The following is a 19,111-nucleotide window of genomic DNA, read 5'->3' on the forward strand; positions in this document are numbered from 1 at the left end:
GAGTGTCACAAATCTCTTATCAACCGCAAGCAGCCTTTCTATAATCTTTGATTTATGCTACTGAAAATGCTTCCTTAAGTGGAATATTGCAGGTGACAATAGCTTTACTCTAGGAAGTACAGCCTTTTTAGCAGCTGGCAACACAGCCTGATACTTCGTCTTTTGCCAGGCCCATAGAATCATAGAATCATAGAATCATTGAGGTTGGAAAAGACCTCTAAGATCATCGAGTCCAACCATCAACCCAACACCACCATGCCCACTAAACCATGTCCCTAAGTGCCTCATCTACTCGTCTTTTAAATACCTCCAGGGATGGGGACTCCACCACTTCCCTGGGCAGCCTGTTCCAATGTTGAACCACTCTTTCAGTAAAGAAATTTTTCCTCACGTCCAATCTAAACCTCCCCTGGTCCAACTTGAGGCCATTTCCTCTCGTCCTATCGCTAGTTACTTGGGAGAAGAGACCAACACCCACCTCGCTACAACCTCCTTTCAGGTAGTTGGAGAGAGCGATGAGGTCTCCCCTCAGCCTCCTTTTCTCCAGGCTAAACAACGCCAGTTCCCTCAGCCGCTCCTCATAAGACTTGTGCTCCAGACCCTTCACCAGCCTCGTTGCCCTTCTCTGGACACGCTCCAGCACCTCAACGTCCTTCTTGTAGTGAGGGGCCCAAAACTGAACACAGTATTCGAGGTGCGGCCTCACCAGGGCCGAGTACAGGGGCACGATCACTTCCCTACTCCTGCTGGCCACACGATTTCTGATACAGGCCAGGATGCCATTGGCCTTCTTGGCCGCCTGGGCACACTGCCGGCTCATGTTCAGCCGGCTGTCGACCAACACCCCCAGGTCCTTCTCTGCTGGGCAGCTTTCCAGCCACTCTTCCCCATGAAGGAGATAGATAAACAACACATTACAAAATGACACCTTTATAAAACTCCAACCCAACTGCACTTCCCTGCTACTAACATCTATAATTCAAAGGAATGATCTGTTTTTATACATAACTATTGTCATGAGGGCTGGCAATATAAAATCCATACAGAGTACTAAAGAATTAAAATGAGACACCCACATTCAACCTAAATAAAAGCAAAACCAGGTAAGTTTTGCTTTTAGGCTCATTGTCCAAGAAGGAAAAAAACGCTTATAACACACTTGAACACTACAGAAGTCAGTGAAGTAATATATTAAGTAATGTTTCAGCACCATTTAACAATTTTTCTTTTTTATTCATTCAAGCTCTTTCAAATTCTTTTGGTTTTAAAAAAACAGTTACCAATAATGGAACAAAAAGATCTAAAAACTCATTCAAAAGAAGTTAACAATAAAACTCCCATATACAAAATTGCTAATTTGTACTGGGACTCTGATTTGTTGGGTGGACAGGCATGGAACATGGACATGAGGCAAACATCTAGAAAACAATCTAGCTCTTTGCTTTCACACTACCCTTCCAAAAGCAGAACTACAGGAGAAGTAAAATAGTGGATCCTCATCCCTGGCAGTGCACAAAGTGGTTCTACCAAGTAAAGCCTGCTTTTACGACAGCAGCAAATGCATCACTTCTTTCTCACATGAACAGTTGAATACTGAGAAGGAGTAAGTCTTCAAACTATAAAATACAGAGAACTAAGGAGATACTCTAAAATGCTTCTTTTTTAGCCCGCCACCCACTTTTCTCAAGGCTAGATGGGAACATTTGCAGACAAACACTTCTTTAATGAAGTGAATAAATAACGCAAATAACACAAGAGCACTTTATTGGAACTGAATTGGTAGAAGTCACACAAATACTGATTATAACTTCTCTAGAAATAATGACCTGAATGAGCAGTAATACTCAAGTTACTCTAGCCAATTAACAAGGCAGGTTTTTATAGGAATTGTCTTTAAAGATGAAGAATTAAAATTTTCATAAAACACTAAAAATATTCACTAGTTATAAACCACTCCACAGACAAAATTTACTACCCATCTGGGCACCATTAAAGCATCCTCTTCTGTCACTATGAAACTAGTATACATTATAAAAATTTGTAACTCAAAGGAAAACTGCAAGCTCTTACCAAGTAATCATCAGGCTTGATACCAAAAAGTTCTCTGAAATAGCGGAAGGCAAGAGGTGCATACGTCTTAAATCTGAAGTCAGGGTAATGATGAGCAGGGGTGAGATTGCTCCCTTCACTGAAAACAAGAACAAAAATAAACCAAACCCAGTTATTACTGAGCAATTTTTAGCAACTTCCTTCTTGCAGCTAGTTTTACTGTAAAGCTGCCTAACTCAACCACTGGCCACCTGAGACAAGAGTCATAAATGCAGATAAACCTCCCTATCACCATTAATCAGTGTAACAGAAATGTCTGTGAGAGATAGAACACTGCCAGCAAATTCCTTTCTCCCGCCTTAAAGGAAATGACTATTTTCACCACCCATATCCATTTGCATAAAGGACAGGTTTAAACTAATGCTACAACTCCTCATACCCCTCCAAGGTAAGCCAGTCTAATAGCTTACTGGCGCAGGAAGGGTCACCCCACCTCATGTAAGCTCTTGCAAAAAGTTTGGAAGTCAACGCAGCAAAACAACTTCACGCTAGCTTGGTGACCTGAATGGGTTTGCAGGGGAGTCAGATGGATACTAAGGACAGCACAACACAGAGGGCAGAACCATGTGGCCAGAGCAGCGGGAAGGAAGCAGGACTACACAGGTTTTTTGGCACCAGCAAACACTGATTGGCTCAGCCTTATTTATGAAACCGCACCCTCAGCATTAGCCTCTTCTGCAGGCTAACCGCAGTTATGGTATCTCTTTCTTTCTTGCTAGTACAGTCCAGAATTGGGAAGTCACTCTGGCTTTGCTGACCTTAAAGTGGTTTTCTGTTTGTCTGCCTGTCATGTCACACATTTTACGCCACCTCAGTCTAAACGAGCACTAGCTTACACGCTCAGTTGGTTAAATAGGAACACAGGGTACAGACCCTTTGGGGAATTTTGGAAAACTGTATGCAGATATATGCAAGATACAGATTCAAACTAGAAGAGGCACAAAGACTACTAGGGTAACCAACCTGGAAGAGACTGTTTCTTAAAGGGGGTGGGGGGGAATCATTGTAGCCTCCTTAGTTCTTTTCCTTGTTTTATATTTACCATTTCACTGTATTTTTAGGCTGCAGTTGTATGAGTCTTGAGATGAATACTACATGATTTAAGCTAAAGGAAAAGGTCAGCAGCAAAACGCTGCCAGAAGAAAAAAATATATAAAAACTGCCTGTGGATTCATTAATGATGGAAACTAAAAGAAGGCTTTTAAACAGAAGAGTAAAGTTCTACACTATGATTTCAACACAAACAAGAACAGCTTTAAGACAAAGTTTGGTCAGTCTCCAAATGGTTTGATAAATAGATGAGTACAAAATCCAAGACTCGACACAGTGGCCGAAATCAGCTCTTCCAGCACTTTACTCATTTACCCTAACAAAATTATTCAGAAATGCAGCATGTACCTCTATGCTTGGCAATAAGAATATCCAAAGTATACAAAAAAGAAAAAAAAAAGGGAAAAAAGCTAGGAATTCACACAGATATGAAAAGGAATAGACTCTAAGCAACATTTCTGCAAAGGCGAAATTAAATATAATGAAAATATTTAAGAGTTTTGATCCTGTACAATTAATGCTTATCATATGAACTCGTCACCTTCCATTAATAACAATTCGATGACAGAAGTCTACCCAACCCACCTAGTTACCCCTGCATGCAATACATTGCAGACAACACCAAGTTGGGTGGGAGTGTTGATCTGCTCGAGGGCAGGAAGGCTCTGCAGAGGGATCTGGACAGGCTGGATCGATGGGCCAAGGCCAACTGTGTGAGATTCAACAAGGCCAAGTGCCGGGTCCTGCACGTCGGCCACAACAACCCCATGCAGCGCTACAGGCTTGGGGAAGAGTGGCTGGAAAGCTGCCCAGCAGAGAAGGACCTGGGGGTGTTGGTCGACAGGCGGCTGAATAGGAGCCGGCAGTGTGCCCAGGTGGCCAAGAAGGCCAATGGCATCCTGGCCTGTATCAGAAATAGTGTGGCCAGCAGGAGTAGGGAAGTGATCATGCCCCTGTACTCGGCACTGGTGAGGCCGCACCTCAAATACTGTGTTCAGTTTTGGGCCCCTCACTACAAGAAGGACGTTGAGGTGCTGGAGCGTGTCCAGAGAAGGGCAACGAGGCTGGTGAAGGGTCTGGAGCACAAGTCTTATGAGGAGCGGCTGAGGGAACTGGCGTTGTTTAGCCTGGAGAAAAGGAGCCTGAGGGGAGACCTCATCGCTCTCTCCAACTACCTGAAAGGAGGTTGTAGCGAGGTGGGTGTTGGTCTCTTCTCCCAAGTAACTAGCGATAGGACGAGAGGAAATGGCCTCAAGTTGTGCCAGGGGAGGTTTAGATTGGACGTGAGGAAAAATTTCTTTACTGAAGGAGTGGTGAAACATTGGAACAGGCTGCCCAGGGAAGTGGTGGAGTCCCCATCCCTGGAGGTATTTAAAAGACGTGTAGATGAGGTGCTTAGGGACATGGTTTAGCGGGCATGGTGGTGTTGGGTTGATGGTTGGACTCGATGATCTTAGAGGTCTTTTCCAACCTTAATGATTCTATGATTCTATGACATTAAGTTTATATAGCTGGATGAGTCTCATTGCATTTTTGTGCAATATGAGGATGCCACAGGGTAATATATAGCTACACTGGGAACCTGGGGGCATATTTGTAAATGCAGTTAATTGTTGTAAGATGCAGACAAGAACAGAACAGAGTGTTCTCTGCTGAAGCATCACATCATTGTCAGGGAAGATTAATCACCTAAACTTTATAAAAAAGTCCTACCTTTCAGTACATAAATACCTTTATTAATCTGCCTCCTGCAGCCATAACTCAAAAGCGTCTTTTGTGAAAGTGTGGCAATAAATAGATTACATGTCCTTACTACACCAGAACATGTACTGTTGTTGGAACTTCACTAGGCTGAAATGAAGATAGGAGGTTTGCTATGATAATACCATGGGTCAAAGCCATTTCATAAGTGCATATGAAGTAAAATGACCAATACTGGCTCTGCAGGTGGAGAGTAATATATAGTAAGCGGAGATTTATTCCAGAATAATTGCAAAACAGAGCAATTATTTTGGAACAGCATCTACACAGAGGGCAATTCCATATATTTAGAGCACACCAGCTTACTTTATTACAGATATGATAGTCAATTTCACTATGCAGACAAGTTTCCTTATTCTTTGTAAAATCATCTTTAAAAAAACCTTTTTATAAAGGCCTGCAGAGCTTTTTATCATTCCCTACCATTTCTGTTAAACATGTTAATTAGTTTCAGCTTCATTGCCTAATAGAATTGTTTACAGGATCCCAACAGTAAGCTCTTCTGTGATGCAAGAAGCAAGCTCGACACAAATTTAAGATTTCTTGGTTACCCCTCTGGAAGAAGATTTGTAAGGTTTTCTTGTTGCTACTTTTAATACAAAAAGCACCCTCACTTCCAGTAATCTCCTACAGTAATGGAAAACCTTCAAATTCCTTGTGGCTGAGTATGTCCTTGCTTTTACCTGAAAAGGACAGTTTCCACTGTACAGAACACTTGATGTAAATACATCTCTACCTTATTTAGACATGAAATTATTCACCTTCCCCTCTATTAGCTCTTGGGAGAATGTATTTTGTGGTTTCTCCCCACATTTTCTTAGCGCATTTTACAAGTGCGTTTCACTCTGGCCGGATTAATGTATATGCACAAAGCAGTACGTATAACAACTTTTAATCAGGCTAGGGAGTTTTACGGGGATGATTATGTCTTTGAAGTTGAACAAGAAAAATACACGTGATCTGTTGACAAAAAACTTAACCTGCAAAATGAAGCTTTGGACATAATAGAAATGTACTCTATAAAAAAAAAAAGGAGGTAATCGTATAATTTTCCTCTCAGATAGTTTAGGGCACAGGTCTATCAGAAAAAAAAAGAAAAGGAAAAATAAAGGCTTTTAATACCAGCTTTGATTCTGGCAATCTTGAGGAATTCAAGACTCTGTATACGAGCTTATGACAAACAATATGGGCTTTGGAAAGATTAGGAAGCAATTGTAACTTATGACGTATTCTAATAACCTTAGCTGTAAGACCACACAAAAGCAAAAGATTGGTAAGGAGAATAAAAAGAGAGACTTTAAGCTTACTATGCCAGTTTGCTTTAATACTTAAATTTTAGATCTTTTTTTTTAGATCAAGCACACCTAGAAATGACAGTATGTGCATCTTAACTTGTCTCTTAGTAAATGCTGAGGCTTGATTTAAAGTGTAGAAGGTGCACTATCAAACTAAAAATGAACTAATTATATTTTTAATGGTTAACCCTGTGGCTTGCAAAAATTTTGCTAAACAAGACACCCAGATATGTTTCTTGGCAGCTTTTCTTTACTATGGCCTCACCCTGGTAGGACGTACTCAGGAAATAGCACGCCTATCTGAAGGGGCAGAGAAGGCTAGCTGCATCTCTTGGTAGCAAGCCTTCATCGTAGAACAATGTCAGTAGGCTCTGATGTAGCTGTTAACAAAAGAAATAGTCACACTGTACTCATAGACCCATGTATACCCTTCTTGTATGTAATGTAAAAAGATTCAAGAGGAGGAACACCTCAGTTCTCTCATGTGAACGCAACTCTTTTTTCAATCTTAAAATCAAAATAAAACATATAAAATTAAATGCTCCCAATACTAAAAACTAAGAGTATCCAATCTCAGTTTCATTGTTCATGGATAAAGCTGCTCTTTTACAATACATCAAAATGTGTTTAAACTCTACAAACTGTATCCAGTAAGTACATACTGACAGATCAGGTAGTGCTTTGGAGTATTCATTTCCTATATGTCATTTCAGGAAAGCAATTGTTTCCCACATGATGGAAGTAGGTATTATGGTTACCTGTACAAATAGGTGTGTGTTTGGTTTTTTCATACTGTGGGACAAAGTCCAGTGGTAATATCTTTGTTTCTCACTGTATGTTCTCCTATACTTTCGGTTACTCTACGCTATCCTAAGCAGTCCCCTGCAAGGCAGCTTTAAAATACAACTGTGAATAGTAAATATCTTCAAAACAAGTCAAGCCAATCATATCTATGTAACAGCTGAATACATAGACATTTTCTTATGATGATGATGATATGACTATTTCACAACCAACTGGAGATGCTATTAAAGCCAGGGATCTCAGAGTACTTTAAAAACAGTTTAAGTATGTCTACATAACCATGCAAGTATCCAGGTTATCACAGGTTTAACAAGAATTTGACACTAACATAAGTAGCTCAGAGCAGTAATTCATAATGAACATGTTTTTGCTTTGTTGCCACAGTATCCCCATTTTGAATACTATTTGTTTTGCAAACAGAAACGTTTTCCTCCTATCTATGCTATCTTTCTACTCACAAACCATAAAAAGTGTGTCAGAACTTGGGTCATCCTGTGCATCTCTGCAACCAAAGCACCAAAGAAGAACAGCAGCGCTTTATCAAAGCCTTCAGACCACTTTCTTATCTGTCTTATGAAACTGCCCAACTGGAAACAAATACAGTGGCATAAATTACAGAACAACTAAGCATTAGTGTGAACATTTGAGTACTATTCACACCGAGCCTGCAGAGCATTCTATACTTCTATAATTAAGAAGACACTACTTAGCCCATCAGGTAGCCTATGGTATAGGTTTGGTACAAAGATATTTCCAAGGGCAAGTGTCAGTTTTCCTCATTTTTCTAAATCATTCCCCAAAAACATACCAGAAAACAGTACACTTCAGTTTTAGATGTAGGGTAAAACCCAGACTGGTTAAAATATGTCCAAGGTTTTACTTTTCTTACCACTTTTGACTACTTATTCGAGCTGTCATCCAAATGCTATCATAATACAATGTTAAGCTTTTGACATTAAATAGCAGAAAGCACTGAATAATCTTCCATTAGCATCACAAGAAAGCAATTTGTAATTGAACCAGTTTGCTGTACAGATGACTAGCTGCAGGGTGCATTCAGGTCAACAGCATCTAACAGACTTACTAGTTAAATTAGAAACCATAGCAAGTGTTCTCAATATGCAGGGTCTAGACCCTGAAAATAAAGCGTATTAGCAAGGGAAGCACACAAGACTGATGAACAGCTTGCTGCAAAAAGGTCAAACTCACAGGTGTGCTTAGCAGCAGCCTGCATCTAAGAAATAAAAAGAGATGGAGCTTGAAACATACTGCCTTGCTCCAAATGCTCCACATTTCTGAAGCTGCATATGACTGACTAGCCAAAGTTAGCTGACAGAATGGAGCAGCTTCTGTTTGGCTTGTCAAGCATCACCATAGAAAATGTGCCTGCTTAGTACGTGTGTGCTGGAAGAGCTTAGCAAGCTGCCCACATTGCCAACTCATAGGCAGCTGCATGGCCCCATGGCCCAGCAACCAGCTTGAGCCACCGCTGCCTGACACAGCTAGGCTTATTAGCTCAGCAATGAGCCCTTCTAGTCACATTACTTGGAGCCAGCTCCACACTTGAATCAAACAGCTGTCAAAACATTGCTGTAGCCACATTGTACAAATGACTGATTTGGAGACAAAGTCTGCCACCAAGAAATTAATTGCTTCCAACCAAGGAATTCAGGAGCACAAGGCATAACACAGGAAGGGAAGAATATGCCCCATGCAGCTGACTCATAGGACAGAGTGTAGAGAGCACAGGCAGGATGCACAAACTTCCCACTGAATCCTCCAGCCACTGCTGCAGCAGTACCAGCACAAGGTAAGCAACTCCAATGCTGGATTTCCAAAGCAGTGTTTAAAAGCCAGAAGAGAGGTTACTTGGAGTAGTTCCCTCTATGGTTTCACCCTATTCAGGGAGCTAGGCGGAGACTTCAGACACTATCTTCAGAATCAACTGGGTCACTGCAGCCTGCATTTGTTTCTCAGTCCAAGGAGCACATTTGCATAGTGCCATTTAAACTCAGTTTGGATGGTGGTTCTCAATGAACTCCTTTATAGCAGCCCCTAAGAATACCTTACTTAGTTCCCAAAAACAACATGTTACAAACTCCTGGGCAGCCCGAAGAGAACGGGACAAAGGGAATGCCACAATGTGAAGCAGAAAGCGACAAAGGCACTTTTCCACCCCCTCCACCACTACAATGTACAAATGAAAGCAAGCACCTTTGCAATTCAAATCCACCCGCTGTACAGCCATACCTGTACTTCACTCAAAGTCACTTCCTGAAATAAACATCTAAATGAATCTGGGCTAAACTCTGACCAATTTAATTAACCCAGTTACAAAGTAACTCTGGACTAGGCATAACCTGCAATCCATGGAGTTCTTCCTGATTTACATCAGTAGCTCCCACAATAAGCAGGGCAGTTATGTTCAGGTCTGAACCGACCACTTTTTTCCCCTGGCATTTTTCTCCCTCCTTCATGAATCCTGAGCACTGCTGGAAGTGTTTTGCTATGGTTACCGAAGCTGAGGTACAGGTGGTGCTGAGGTTTACTTCAGGGGCTGAGAGATAGGCAGAGACTATTTATCTTCTGCAACTGATAAAATTTATAAACAACTGTTGACTCTTTTCCCCTAACAGTAAAAGGGCACAGATAACACTATTTTGCTCACTGGCGCACAGGCTGCTGTTTCATTGCATTTCTACTAGCTCAGGTCTGTTTTATCACTGCCACCGTAACAGCGCTCCTGTTGCTGTCAAAGCAGTGGGTGTGCCTGTGACTCTCTAAAACAGCTGTCCTCTCACCTCACTGCCAGACCTGGATGAAGCGAGGTGGACACAGGGAAACCATGGGTGGAAGGTGGAGCAGGACAGCTTGTGAAGAGGCAGGTTGCTGTGAATTGGCCACAATGAAGGGGAAGTTCAGCTATTAGCCTGCTTGGAGTTGCAGCTGAATTACGCATACCCAAAGCAAGTGGAAAAATGCTGCTCCTTGCTTGCTAAGCACCTGCTTTCAGCACCACACTTGCTGCACTGTCAGATTCTCCTCCAGCTGCGGACATCTGGCAAAAAGCTTACTTAACCTCAGCTTGCTCTGGTGTGCTTCCAGGTAGAGGGTCAGCCCACGGCACCTGCTCTTGTAACTAATTTCAACTAATTGCTTTCAACCCAGACCAATCCAAAGGGGGGGAGAAGGGGAAGTCATTAAGGTAATGACTTTTAACAATACTGCCTTCACATGTAGGTACCGTCCTAAGAAAAAGTGAAGAGCACCTGAGGTGCACTTCGGGAACACAGCCCTATCTGGAAGGAACAGACAACCTTAGCTTTTTACCTCCGACTAGAGTAACAAAGCTACCTATAGATATGACTGAGGAGCGATCCATGTAATGCCATGATGAAAGACCCAACGTCCCAACACCTTCAACCAGCAAGAAAGAAGCCTGTAACATTAGGTGCAATCCTGAATTATTACAATCTATGCAAACTAATACCACTTTGGATTGAAACCATTTTAGATAAATGAATGTGCATGTTACATTAAGACATAGGAAGGACTTGAAATTTGACATTTCTGTGTATTAGCATAAGAAATAAAGTGTTATGGTTTTAAGAGATTGCTATGGATAGCCAATTTTTAGTTTCACAGAGAATGTTATCAGCAAATGCTCTTTATAGAGAAGCTCTTTGTTACAGTCAAGATGACTCACTTGTATACTCCTGCTTACTAGATAGCTCTACAAAAAAAAAAAGCTATGCTGCTCTGGCCATTACTTTCATTTGTGTAATTTTCCTCATATGATTTATTTATTTATTTATAGGAAACTGTCCAGAAAGGTGCCACTAAAGCTTTTGTAATAAATTTTATGTTAGTGCAAACAAGCTATTCCTTCTGCCTTTGTTTTCTTTTTAAGCCAGAAGGGATCTCTCCCAGCTCTCCCTTAAAACCAAAACAAAACAGGGAAATCTCATTTCTGAGCCTACATGCATGTAAGTTTCACAGGAGAGAAGACATATGCAATGCTATTGACTACAAAGCATTTTATTTTACTTGTTCCTTTAAAACTATGTTAAAAAAGGTAGAGATTAGATTTTTCTCCAAAACTGTGCTATGTAATAAAACAGTTTTAGCATGTATGTTTCATTTAATTTCCATTAACAACAAAGCTAGTATCACAGCCAAACAAACTACAGAATCCTGCATTGCTGTCACAGTCACACATTTCACAAATACCATGGCCCGCTCCCTCTTACTCCATTTTTCAGACGAATAAAATCTTTTGTTACATGATATGCAAATTTCTCAGCTATAATTTGGATTTTTTTAAACAAACAAAATTTTGTGATTACAGTGTATGGAAACACATGCACATAGTTAACTTCTCTATGTTTACTTAATCTACAAGAGAAAGACTACAAAACTGCACAAACCTTATAGTTAACACCAGAACAAGGATATCAATACCCTCAATTACTAGGAACTAAAGAATGTAATGTAAAAGCTTAATTTCACATAGGAAATAAATTTTCTTCTCCTTAAAGGAAATCTCAGTTCAGAGGAAAACAGGAGTTGAATCAATCAAATTTACATGAGGAGAGACAAACTTCAAAGTGCCTGCAATTATTTCATACATTGTCAGTTTAACTTCATTTTAGTGACATCAGTCATTTTTAAGGATTGTAAATTACTAGAAACAGTTTATGAAGTAGCATTCAAACTGCACATGAACAAAACTTTGAAAAACTCATAGAAAGCATTCCCAAATTCAGGGAATACTGCATACATAGCATGTCCTTACGGAAATGATGGGCACTGCTGGTACTTAGCACGTCTAAGAACCCAGACAGCACTGAACAGAGCAAGTCATCCTGGTTTTGAAGTATATTTTTCCTAAACCTTCTTTGTCCATTCCTAGCATATGTAACTTGGAAAAGTTACATGGCACTGTACTTCAGCTTCTGAACCCCCAAAATGAATATGACCTTGATTTCTCTCATCAGCATAACTGTATTATTACAAATTCTATACCATCAACTTGGCAACGATACAAGCTGAAGTGGCCAAATGCAAAGCAGTAATGGTGCACAAGCTGTAGTCACCTAGTAAGAGCTGAGCCTTCTCACGGGCTAAAGTCCTGGCTAGAATTTTATAGTGTAGTGTAAATTCTGATATTACTCTTAACACTGCAGGACTTGAATTTTCATAAATTTTGATACCACCTCAGCAAAATGACAAGTATTAGTCTCAGTTTTTAGAAACTAAACTGAAACTAAACAAACATGTGAATGTTGGATGTAATTGCATATAGATCTACCAATGACTTCCAACTGTAATTAACAGTTCCTTTAACTGAAAGTGTCACAATTACTTTCCTTCTCTAGAAGTGACAAGTCTCAAATCTTCAGTTGAAGTGTGATCTTCCCGTTTTCTCCCTACCTTCATTTCCAATGACAACATGAAGACAGGATAATTTTCAAGTGCTTATACATTAAACTTACTCTAAGCCCATTTCGTTAGAACTGGAAAACAATCCTTGCTTGAAATATCTAGTTAGAGTTTCATTATGAAATTCTATTGAAAGTAAATTGAAAAGGCTTGTCCTTACCTCGGTAGGAAGACACTTTCCACTACATAGAAGTCTTGCATAAGAACATCTCTGTCCGGTTTTGATGTAAGGTTTCCTACTGTGTATCCTATTCCCAGCTGAATAGCACCTTTAATAGCTGAGGATGCAGTCTGCGTAGAAAGTAAGAATTCAAGCATGAGTTTACTAAAAATAGATTCCTGTTCTTTATCAGTAATATTATATGCAAAACTCTTAATAATTTTTGTAATAACAACGCCATGTCACCTTTACCTCCTAGACCTCAGAGAGATGACTGCTTTTCAATTAAAAGATTTAAAAGAAACACTGCTGTAGCAAAAGCTACAAAAATAAATTCTCTGGTTGTACAGACTGAGACTTTTCAAGTTGCCTAAATAATTTAGACATTGGGTTCTAACTTATGATAGAATCAGAGAATACCAGGTTGGAAAGGATGTCAAGGATCATCTGGTGCAACCTTTCTTGGCAAAAGCACGGTCTAGACAAGATGGCCCAGCACCCTCTCCAGCTGAACCTTAGAAGTGTCCAACGTTGGGGAATCCACCACTTCCCTGGGGAGATTATTCCAATGGCTGATTGTTCTCATTGTGAAAAATTTTCCTCTTGTGTCCAATCGGAATCTCCCCAGGAGTAACTTGTACCCATTACCCCTTGTCTTTTCCATGTGACTTCTTGTAAAAAGCCACTTCCCATCTCCTTTGTAGCCACCCTTTAAATCCCGGAACATGGTGATAAGGTCTCCCCTAAGCCTTCTTTTCTCAAGGCTGAACAAACCCAGTTCTTTCAGCCTTTCCTCATATGGCAGGCTTCCCAGTCCTTTGATCATCTTTGTGGCCCTTCTCTGGACCCTCTCCAGTATGTCCACATCTTTGTTGCATAGCGGGGACCAAAACTAAACACAGTATCCCAGGTGTGGCCTGACAAGCACTGAGTAGAGTGGGGTAATGACTTCTTTATCTCTGCTGGTGATGCCCTTGTTGATGCAGCCCAGCATCCTGTTGGCTTTCTTTGCCACAGCAGCACGCTGTTCACTCATATTGAGCTTGTTGTCCACCAGGACCCCCAGGGCCCTTTCCACAGAGCTGCTCCCCAGCCGGGTAGATCCCAGCCTGTGCTCCACTCCTGGATTATGTTTTCCCAGGTTTTCCCAGACCTTCTATTTGTCTTTGTTGAACTGTAAAAGGTTCTTGTTAGCCCACTCTTCCAGCCTATCTCGGTCTTCCTGCAGGGTTGCCCTCCCTTCCGAAGCGTCCAGTTCCCCAGTTTAGTATCATTGGCAAAATTCATCAGGGTACACTTGATTCCATCATCTTACGAAGATATCAAACAGCGTTGGGCCCAATATCGGCCCCACTTGTGACAGGTTGCCAGTTTGAAAAGGACCTATTTACCACCACCCTCTGGGCGCGGCCTGTCAGCCAGCTCCCCACAAACTGCACAGACCACTTGCCTAGACTGAAACGCATCAGTTTCTCTAGGAGGAGGCTGTGGGAAACTGTACCGCAAGTCTTGGAGAAATCCAGGTAGACAACGTCCACCACTCACCCCACATCAACTGGGCAGGTTACTTTGTTATAGAAGGTGATCAGGTTTGTCAAGCACAATTTGCCCTTGGTGAATCCGTACTGGCTTTTCCCAATCACGTGCTTCATTTGACTTGTGATAGCCCCAGGGGGATTTGTTCCATAACTTTCCCAGGGACTGAAGTAAGACTGATGGGCCTATAATTTCCTGGATCCTCCTTTAAGCCCTTCTTGTAGATGGGGGTGACATTAGCCTTCTTCCAGCCTCCTGGGATGTCCCCCAATCTCCACGACTTCTCAAAGATTATGGAGAGCGGCCTTGCAACAACCTCAGCCAGCTCTCTTAACACCGTCAGGTGGATATTGTCAGGGCCCATCGATTTGTAGGGGTCAAGCTCCTGTAATGGTTCACATACCAACTCTTCCTTCACTGACGGTGGGTCTGTGTTTGCATCAACCTGGATTTTTGCTCCCAAGGCCTGGGGTCCAACAGTGCTGGTAATGGCAGAGGTGAAGGAAGTGTTGAGAACCTCTGCCTTTTCACCATTGCTGGTGACTAATTCACCTCTCCTGTTTAACAGCGGGCCAATATTTTCCTTCTGTTTCTGCTTGTTGTTTACATACCTGAAGAACCCTTTCTTGCAGTTTTTGACATCTCTGTCCAATTTCAATTTGAGCTGAGCTTTTGCTTTTCTAACTGCATCTCTGCATGCCCTGGCAATGCCCTTGTAGTTCTCAATGGGTGTTCATCCGCTTTTCCATCTCTGGTACGCTTCTCTTTTGGTTTTGAGCAGACTCAGAAGCTCGCAGTTAAGCCAAGGGGGTCTCTTGCTCTGCCTACTTCCCTTACCTTTAAAGGTGATGAAGTGTTTTTGTGCTTCCAGGAGAGCGTTCTTGAAAAACTCCCAGCACTCACTAGCTCCTTTATCCTCCATGGAAGCTTCCCACGGAATCCCTCCCAGTTGAGCTCTGAGCGAGCTGAAGTTCTCTCTTCTAAAATCTAAAACCTTTGTCTTAGTACTAACCTTCCGCATGCTCAGCAGGATCCCAGACTCTGCAATATTGTGATCACTGCAGCCAGAGCTATCACTAACCAAGATATTGCAAAACAGGTTTTTGGTTTGTGAGTAGCAAGTGCAGCAGTGCCTCATTCCTGGTTGGCACATCTAACATTTGTATGAGGAAGCAGTCCTCTACGCCTTCCAGGAACTTGACGGATGACATGTGAGCTGCTGTATTGTTCTACCAACAAACATCTGGTTAGTTGAAGTCACCCATACGAACCAGGTTCTGTTGACCCAAAGCTTCCCTAAGTGACCCAAATATTGCTCTGTTGGCCTTACTGTCTTGGTTTGGAGGTCAGTAGCAGATGCCTACTATAAGATCCTCCTTGGAGATGACCCCTCTGACCTTGACCCAGAGGCATTCGATACGGCTTCCACAATCGCTGTAGTTGACTTCTGTACATTCAGTGTTCTCCTTAACATAGAACATGACTCCTCCTCCTCTTCTTCCCTGCCTGTCTTTACAAAACAGCCTATAGCCATCCATCACGATCCTCTTAAGACATTTCCAATCTAACTGGACATTCAAACTGCTTCAGGAGTTTGAAACAGCATGCATTATCTTCTGGAAAAAAGTCACAAATTCCAGGCGATTGTACATGCATGCCAAGGCATCACAATGCAGGCTAACAGTTTAAATGCAGATTCTGGATACAAATGTATTTATTAAGTTCTGCTTAACAGTCAGTGCAAGAGGTGCATTAACTGGGGGGAATTCAGAGAGAAATGAAAGTGATGAGGAAACAAAAATCTCTATATAAAAACCTATATGCATAGAGTGAAATGACTTAAATTCAACAAACAGGGCTTGCAGGGGAGAGAAGAGTTCAAAAGGACAGTGCCCAATTATGAGAGATACTGTATATATGTAAATTGAGACCATATCTGAAACTTTCTCATGCTGACTAGACAATCCTGCTGGATGGATTAAAAAAATGGCAGGGCTGAGTCAAAGTAAGAAATTAGTCAAGAAAGGAATTCTTAAGAAAAGATGGAAGGAGTGAATAAAGAAAACCATTGGGAAGGGAAAGAAGGCTATCAGGAAGGGAGTATCTTCCCTTGGCATGGTGTATTTTCACCAGATTGAAGATACCATTTTGGTGCCTGTTTTCAGGTTTTACCTCCCACCCACCAAATAAGCAAGAGACTGTATCAGTGGAAGCAAAGAACACCAGAAGTTTCATGGTCAGAACTACTTCAGTACTTGAACAAAAACATTTCAGCAGTGGGAATTACATAAGAAAGGGTTCAAGTACACAAAACTACTCTTGTTATAGTTCTCGGAACAGCATATGCTAGAGTGACTACTTATTTTTAGAAAAGAGAAGACAGAGATGTGTAGCTCCTAAATAATTAAGACTGCACCACCAAGCAGAACTTGCACTTGCATAACAGTTCAGAACAGGCAATTTGGTGGGAACAAACACCACCACCATTCTTAGACTGCTACTTCGACTATTAAAAAGATTTGGCTTTGGGTCATAAGAAGATTCATATTTTTCTCTCCTTGAAAGGCCTCTATTCATGAATGATTAATGCCGAACAAAAGCTGTAATTGTGTAACTTTGATCAAACCAATACACATACAAATAGAGTTTCTGCTTCATAGCTGGATGCCCATTTTGTTCACTGCCACAGCAAGGGACTATGTCTGAAAAAGCAGCAGATAGCACAGTACTGTATTTTGTTAATGAGAGAGGATAAGCCACTCCAAAACAAAAAAAAAAATCCCAAACCCAAAAAAACCTCAAGGCAGGCAACCTGGCAATGTGATTTCAAGAGGAGAACTCTGGATCACCTTTCAAGCTCATAAACAATTTCTGTAGGATTTCTGTAAGTTCAAAAGAAGACCTACAGTCTCTGGAGGGCAGAACGTAAGGCCTTCTACTAGTACGGTGCAGACCTTACCTGCAAGGTTACCTTTTTGTTAATTTCCACTCCTATTCAAGAGTGCCATTAGTAATCACCCGTCATTTCTGCAGCAATCACAGCAATGGGTTTAACAGAAAAGTAACGTTATGAAATAATTCAGGATACTTTAACAACTGTTTTAAAACAAATTGACAGCAGTTACAGCATGCTGAAGGCAGCTGCTGGCCCAAAGTCAATTGCTTGTGAACCACTGTTATAAGTTAACCCCAACAAAGGCTGGTCACCCAATATCCCCTTAGCAAATGACAAGTTTTTGTTTCCAGAAGCCTTAACATGAAAACAAAACCAACCTTGGAATTTGTCTCAATACAAACACTTGTCTTGGTCTAACTTCTTTATTATTGTTATTATTTTTTGATTAAGAATGGAATCCAAGGAAGAGATAAAAAAGCTGCTCCTCAAGCCTTAGGAGAGATGTTCTTGATTTATCTGTTTTATTACTACAAAAATTTATTTATTGGTATCTACAAATGCAAATGGAAAAATTGAGCTCTCTCACGCATTTTTCCTTACTCAGGCACCTCTTTTAATGCCCACGAAGATAGCAAAATCTAGTTTCAAACCTAAGCCCCTTATTTCTTTCAATTCTTCTTGAATACTCTCCTGCTGCAGAGAAAGCAATAAAATTCAGCAACCTTCTGTGCCACGAGTTCTCTCTTTTAGAGACCAAAATAAATTTTTCTTCCTATTAGCCTCATTCAGACGTTCAGAAAGTGGCCCTGAGCCCATGTATCAGCTGTAACTGTACAGCTGACAGAGTACAGTGACTCTAGGATCATTTAACCTATTATCAACACCTTCTGAAGATCTAAGAAATGAAAGGATGAGAACATCAGCAGGATAAACAACTTCAGCTGATGAATTTTAGACTATGAAACTAATTGGATTTGTGGCAAATAGTGCACACTGTGACAACAACTGTCTTTGCTACCTAAAGACGCACAACAAAGCAAAAGTTTTACCATCCTCCTTTTGCTGATTAGGGTATTACTGTCTACTGGAAAGGTGCTTTGGTGGTTTTTGTACTGACAATGAGGACAGAAACCCATACAAACGTTGCCAGTTTCAGACTAAACTACTTTTTATTGGCTCCAATACTGTGGATCCTAATGTGCCAGGCCAGGATCTGTCCTCCTTGGTAACATATAACAGCATAAACTTGAATGGGTGTAGGCACACAACTTCATCTCTCTCAGACCAGCCAAGGTCTTACTAACTGACACTAATCTTCACTTCTGATGCTACTGTTGCAAAGGACAGACCTGCTCTTTCCTCTCCAGCCCCCAAAACCAATGCATTGGTACTCTTCCCACTGTGCCAGCAACAGTTTCTCTGTGTTCAGCCAACCAGGTACAAAAGAGCTGATAAAACTACAAGTCTTCAGCAGGATCAGTTCCCCAATTCACATAAGCACTAATGTCAGTCACCCAGCTGAATAAAAAAACCATCACACCCTCACAGCATAAAACAAATTGGATAGGGCTTATGTTTGTCTTTCTATTGGCTGCAGCAGGACAAGTGAAGTCTGAACTAGCAAAAAACCTACCTCCTCAAAATTAATGTGTCGTCTCCTCCTGAACACATATCAACGGACACTGAATTTATGCTAGCTCAGTGCTTTGTGCCATATGGCCAGCACACCCTTGGTCTTGGTAGCGAGAGCCCTGGATTTCTCTCCAATCCACAACCAGAATCAGGTACAGTTTCTCCCCACTCTAGGTTTTCAACAAGTTAGTTCAGGAGAGAAAAGCAAGACTGTCACACAAAGTCAGGTTAAACTGTACCTTATGTAGATACTGAGAAGGAAAGCGTGAAACTATATAATTAAGTATAATGTAAATTACAATTCCTGCAGTCATGCAAACTGAGAAATTGCCCATTCCCTGTACTACTGCCCCAGAGCGCCAGTATTTCAAAGCAGGTAGGGATGTTTCTCTTCCACCTACAACCAGTTGTCTTTTAAATGGGCAC

The 19,111-nt window shown here is 41.3% G+C and overlaps 1 protein-coding gene across 3 annotated transcripts in view; it reads right to left on the bottom strand.

Annotated features, from left to right (window-relative positions):
• The window catches only part of PIP5K1B (phosphatidylinositol-4-phosphate 5-kinase type 1 beta), a 119,842-nt gene that overhangs the window by 54,533 nt on the left and 46,198 nt on the right, over positions 1-19,111 (bottom strand). For all 3 annotated transcript variants that reach the window (XM_076362761.1, XM_076362762.1, XM_076362763.1), the window contains 2 exons: positions 12,622-12,752; positions 2,071-2,188 (listed from right to left, as the gene is read on the bottom strand). In XM_076362761.1, coding sequence (XP_076218876.1) covers positions 2,071-2,188; positions 12,622-12,752 — 249 coding nt within the window. The remainder of the gene's footprint in view (positions 1-2,070; positions 2,189-12,621; positions 12,753-19,111) is intronic.

The sequence above is a fragment of the Aptenodytes patagonicus genome, chromosome Z (genome assembly GCF_965638725.1).
Source record: "Aptenodytes patagonicus chromosome Z, bAptPat1.pri.cur, whole genome shotgun sequence".
Taxonomy (NCBI): domain Eukaryota; kingdom Metazoa; phylum Chordata; class Aves; order Sphenisciformes; family Spheniscidae; genus Aptenodytes; species Aptenodytes patagonicus.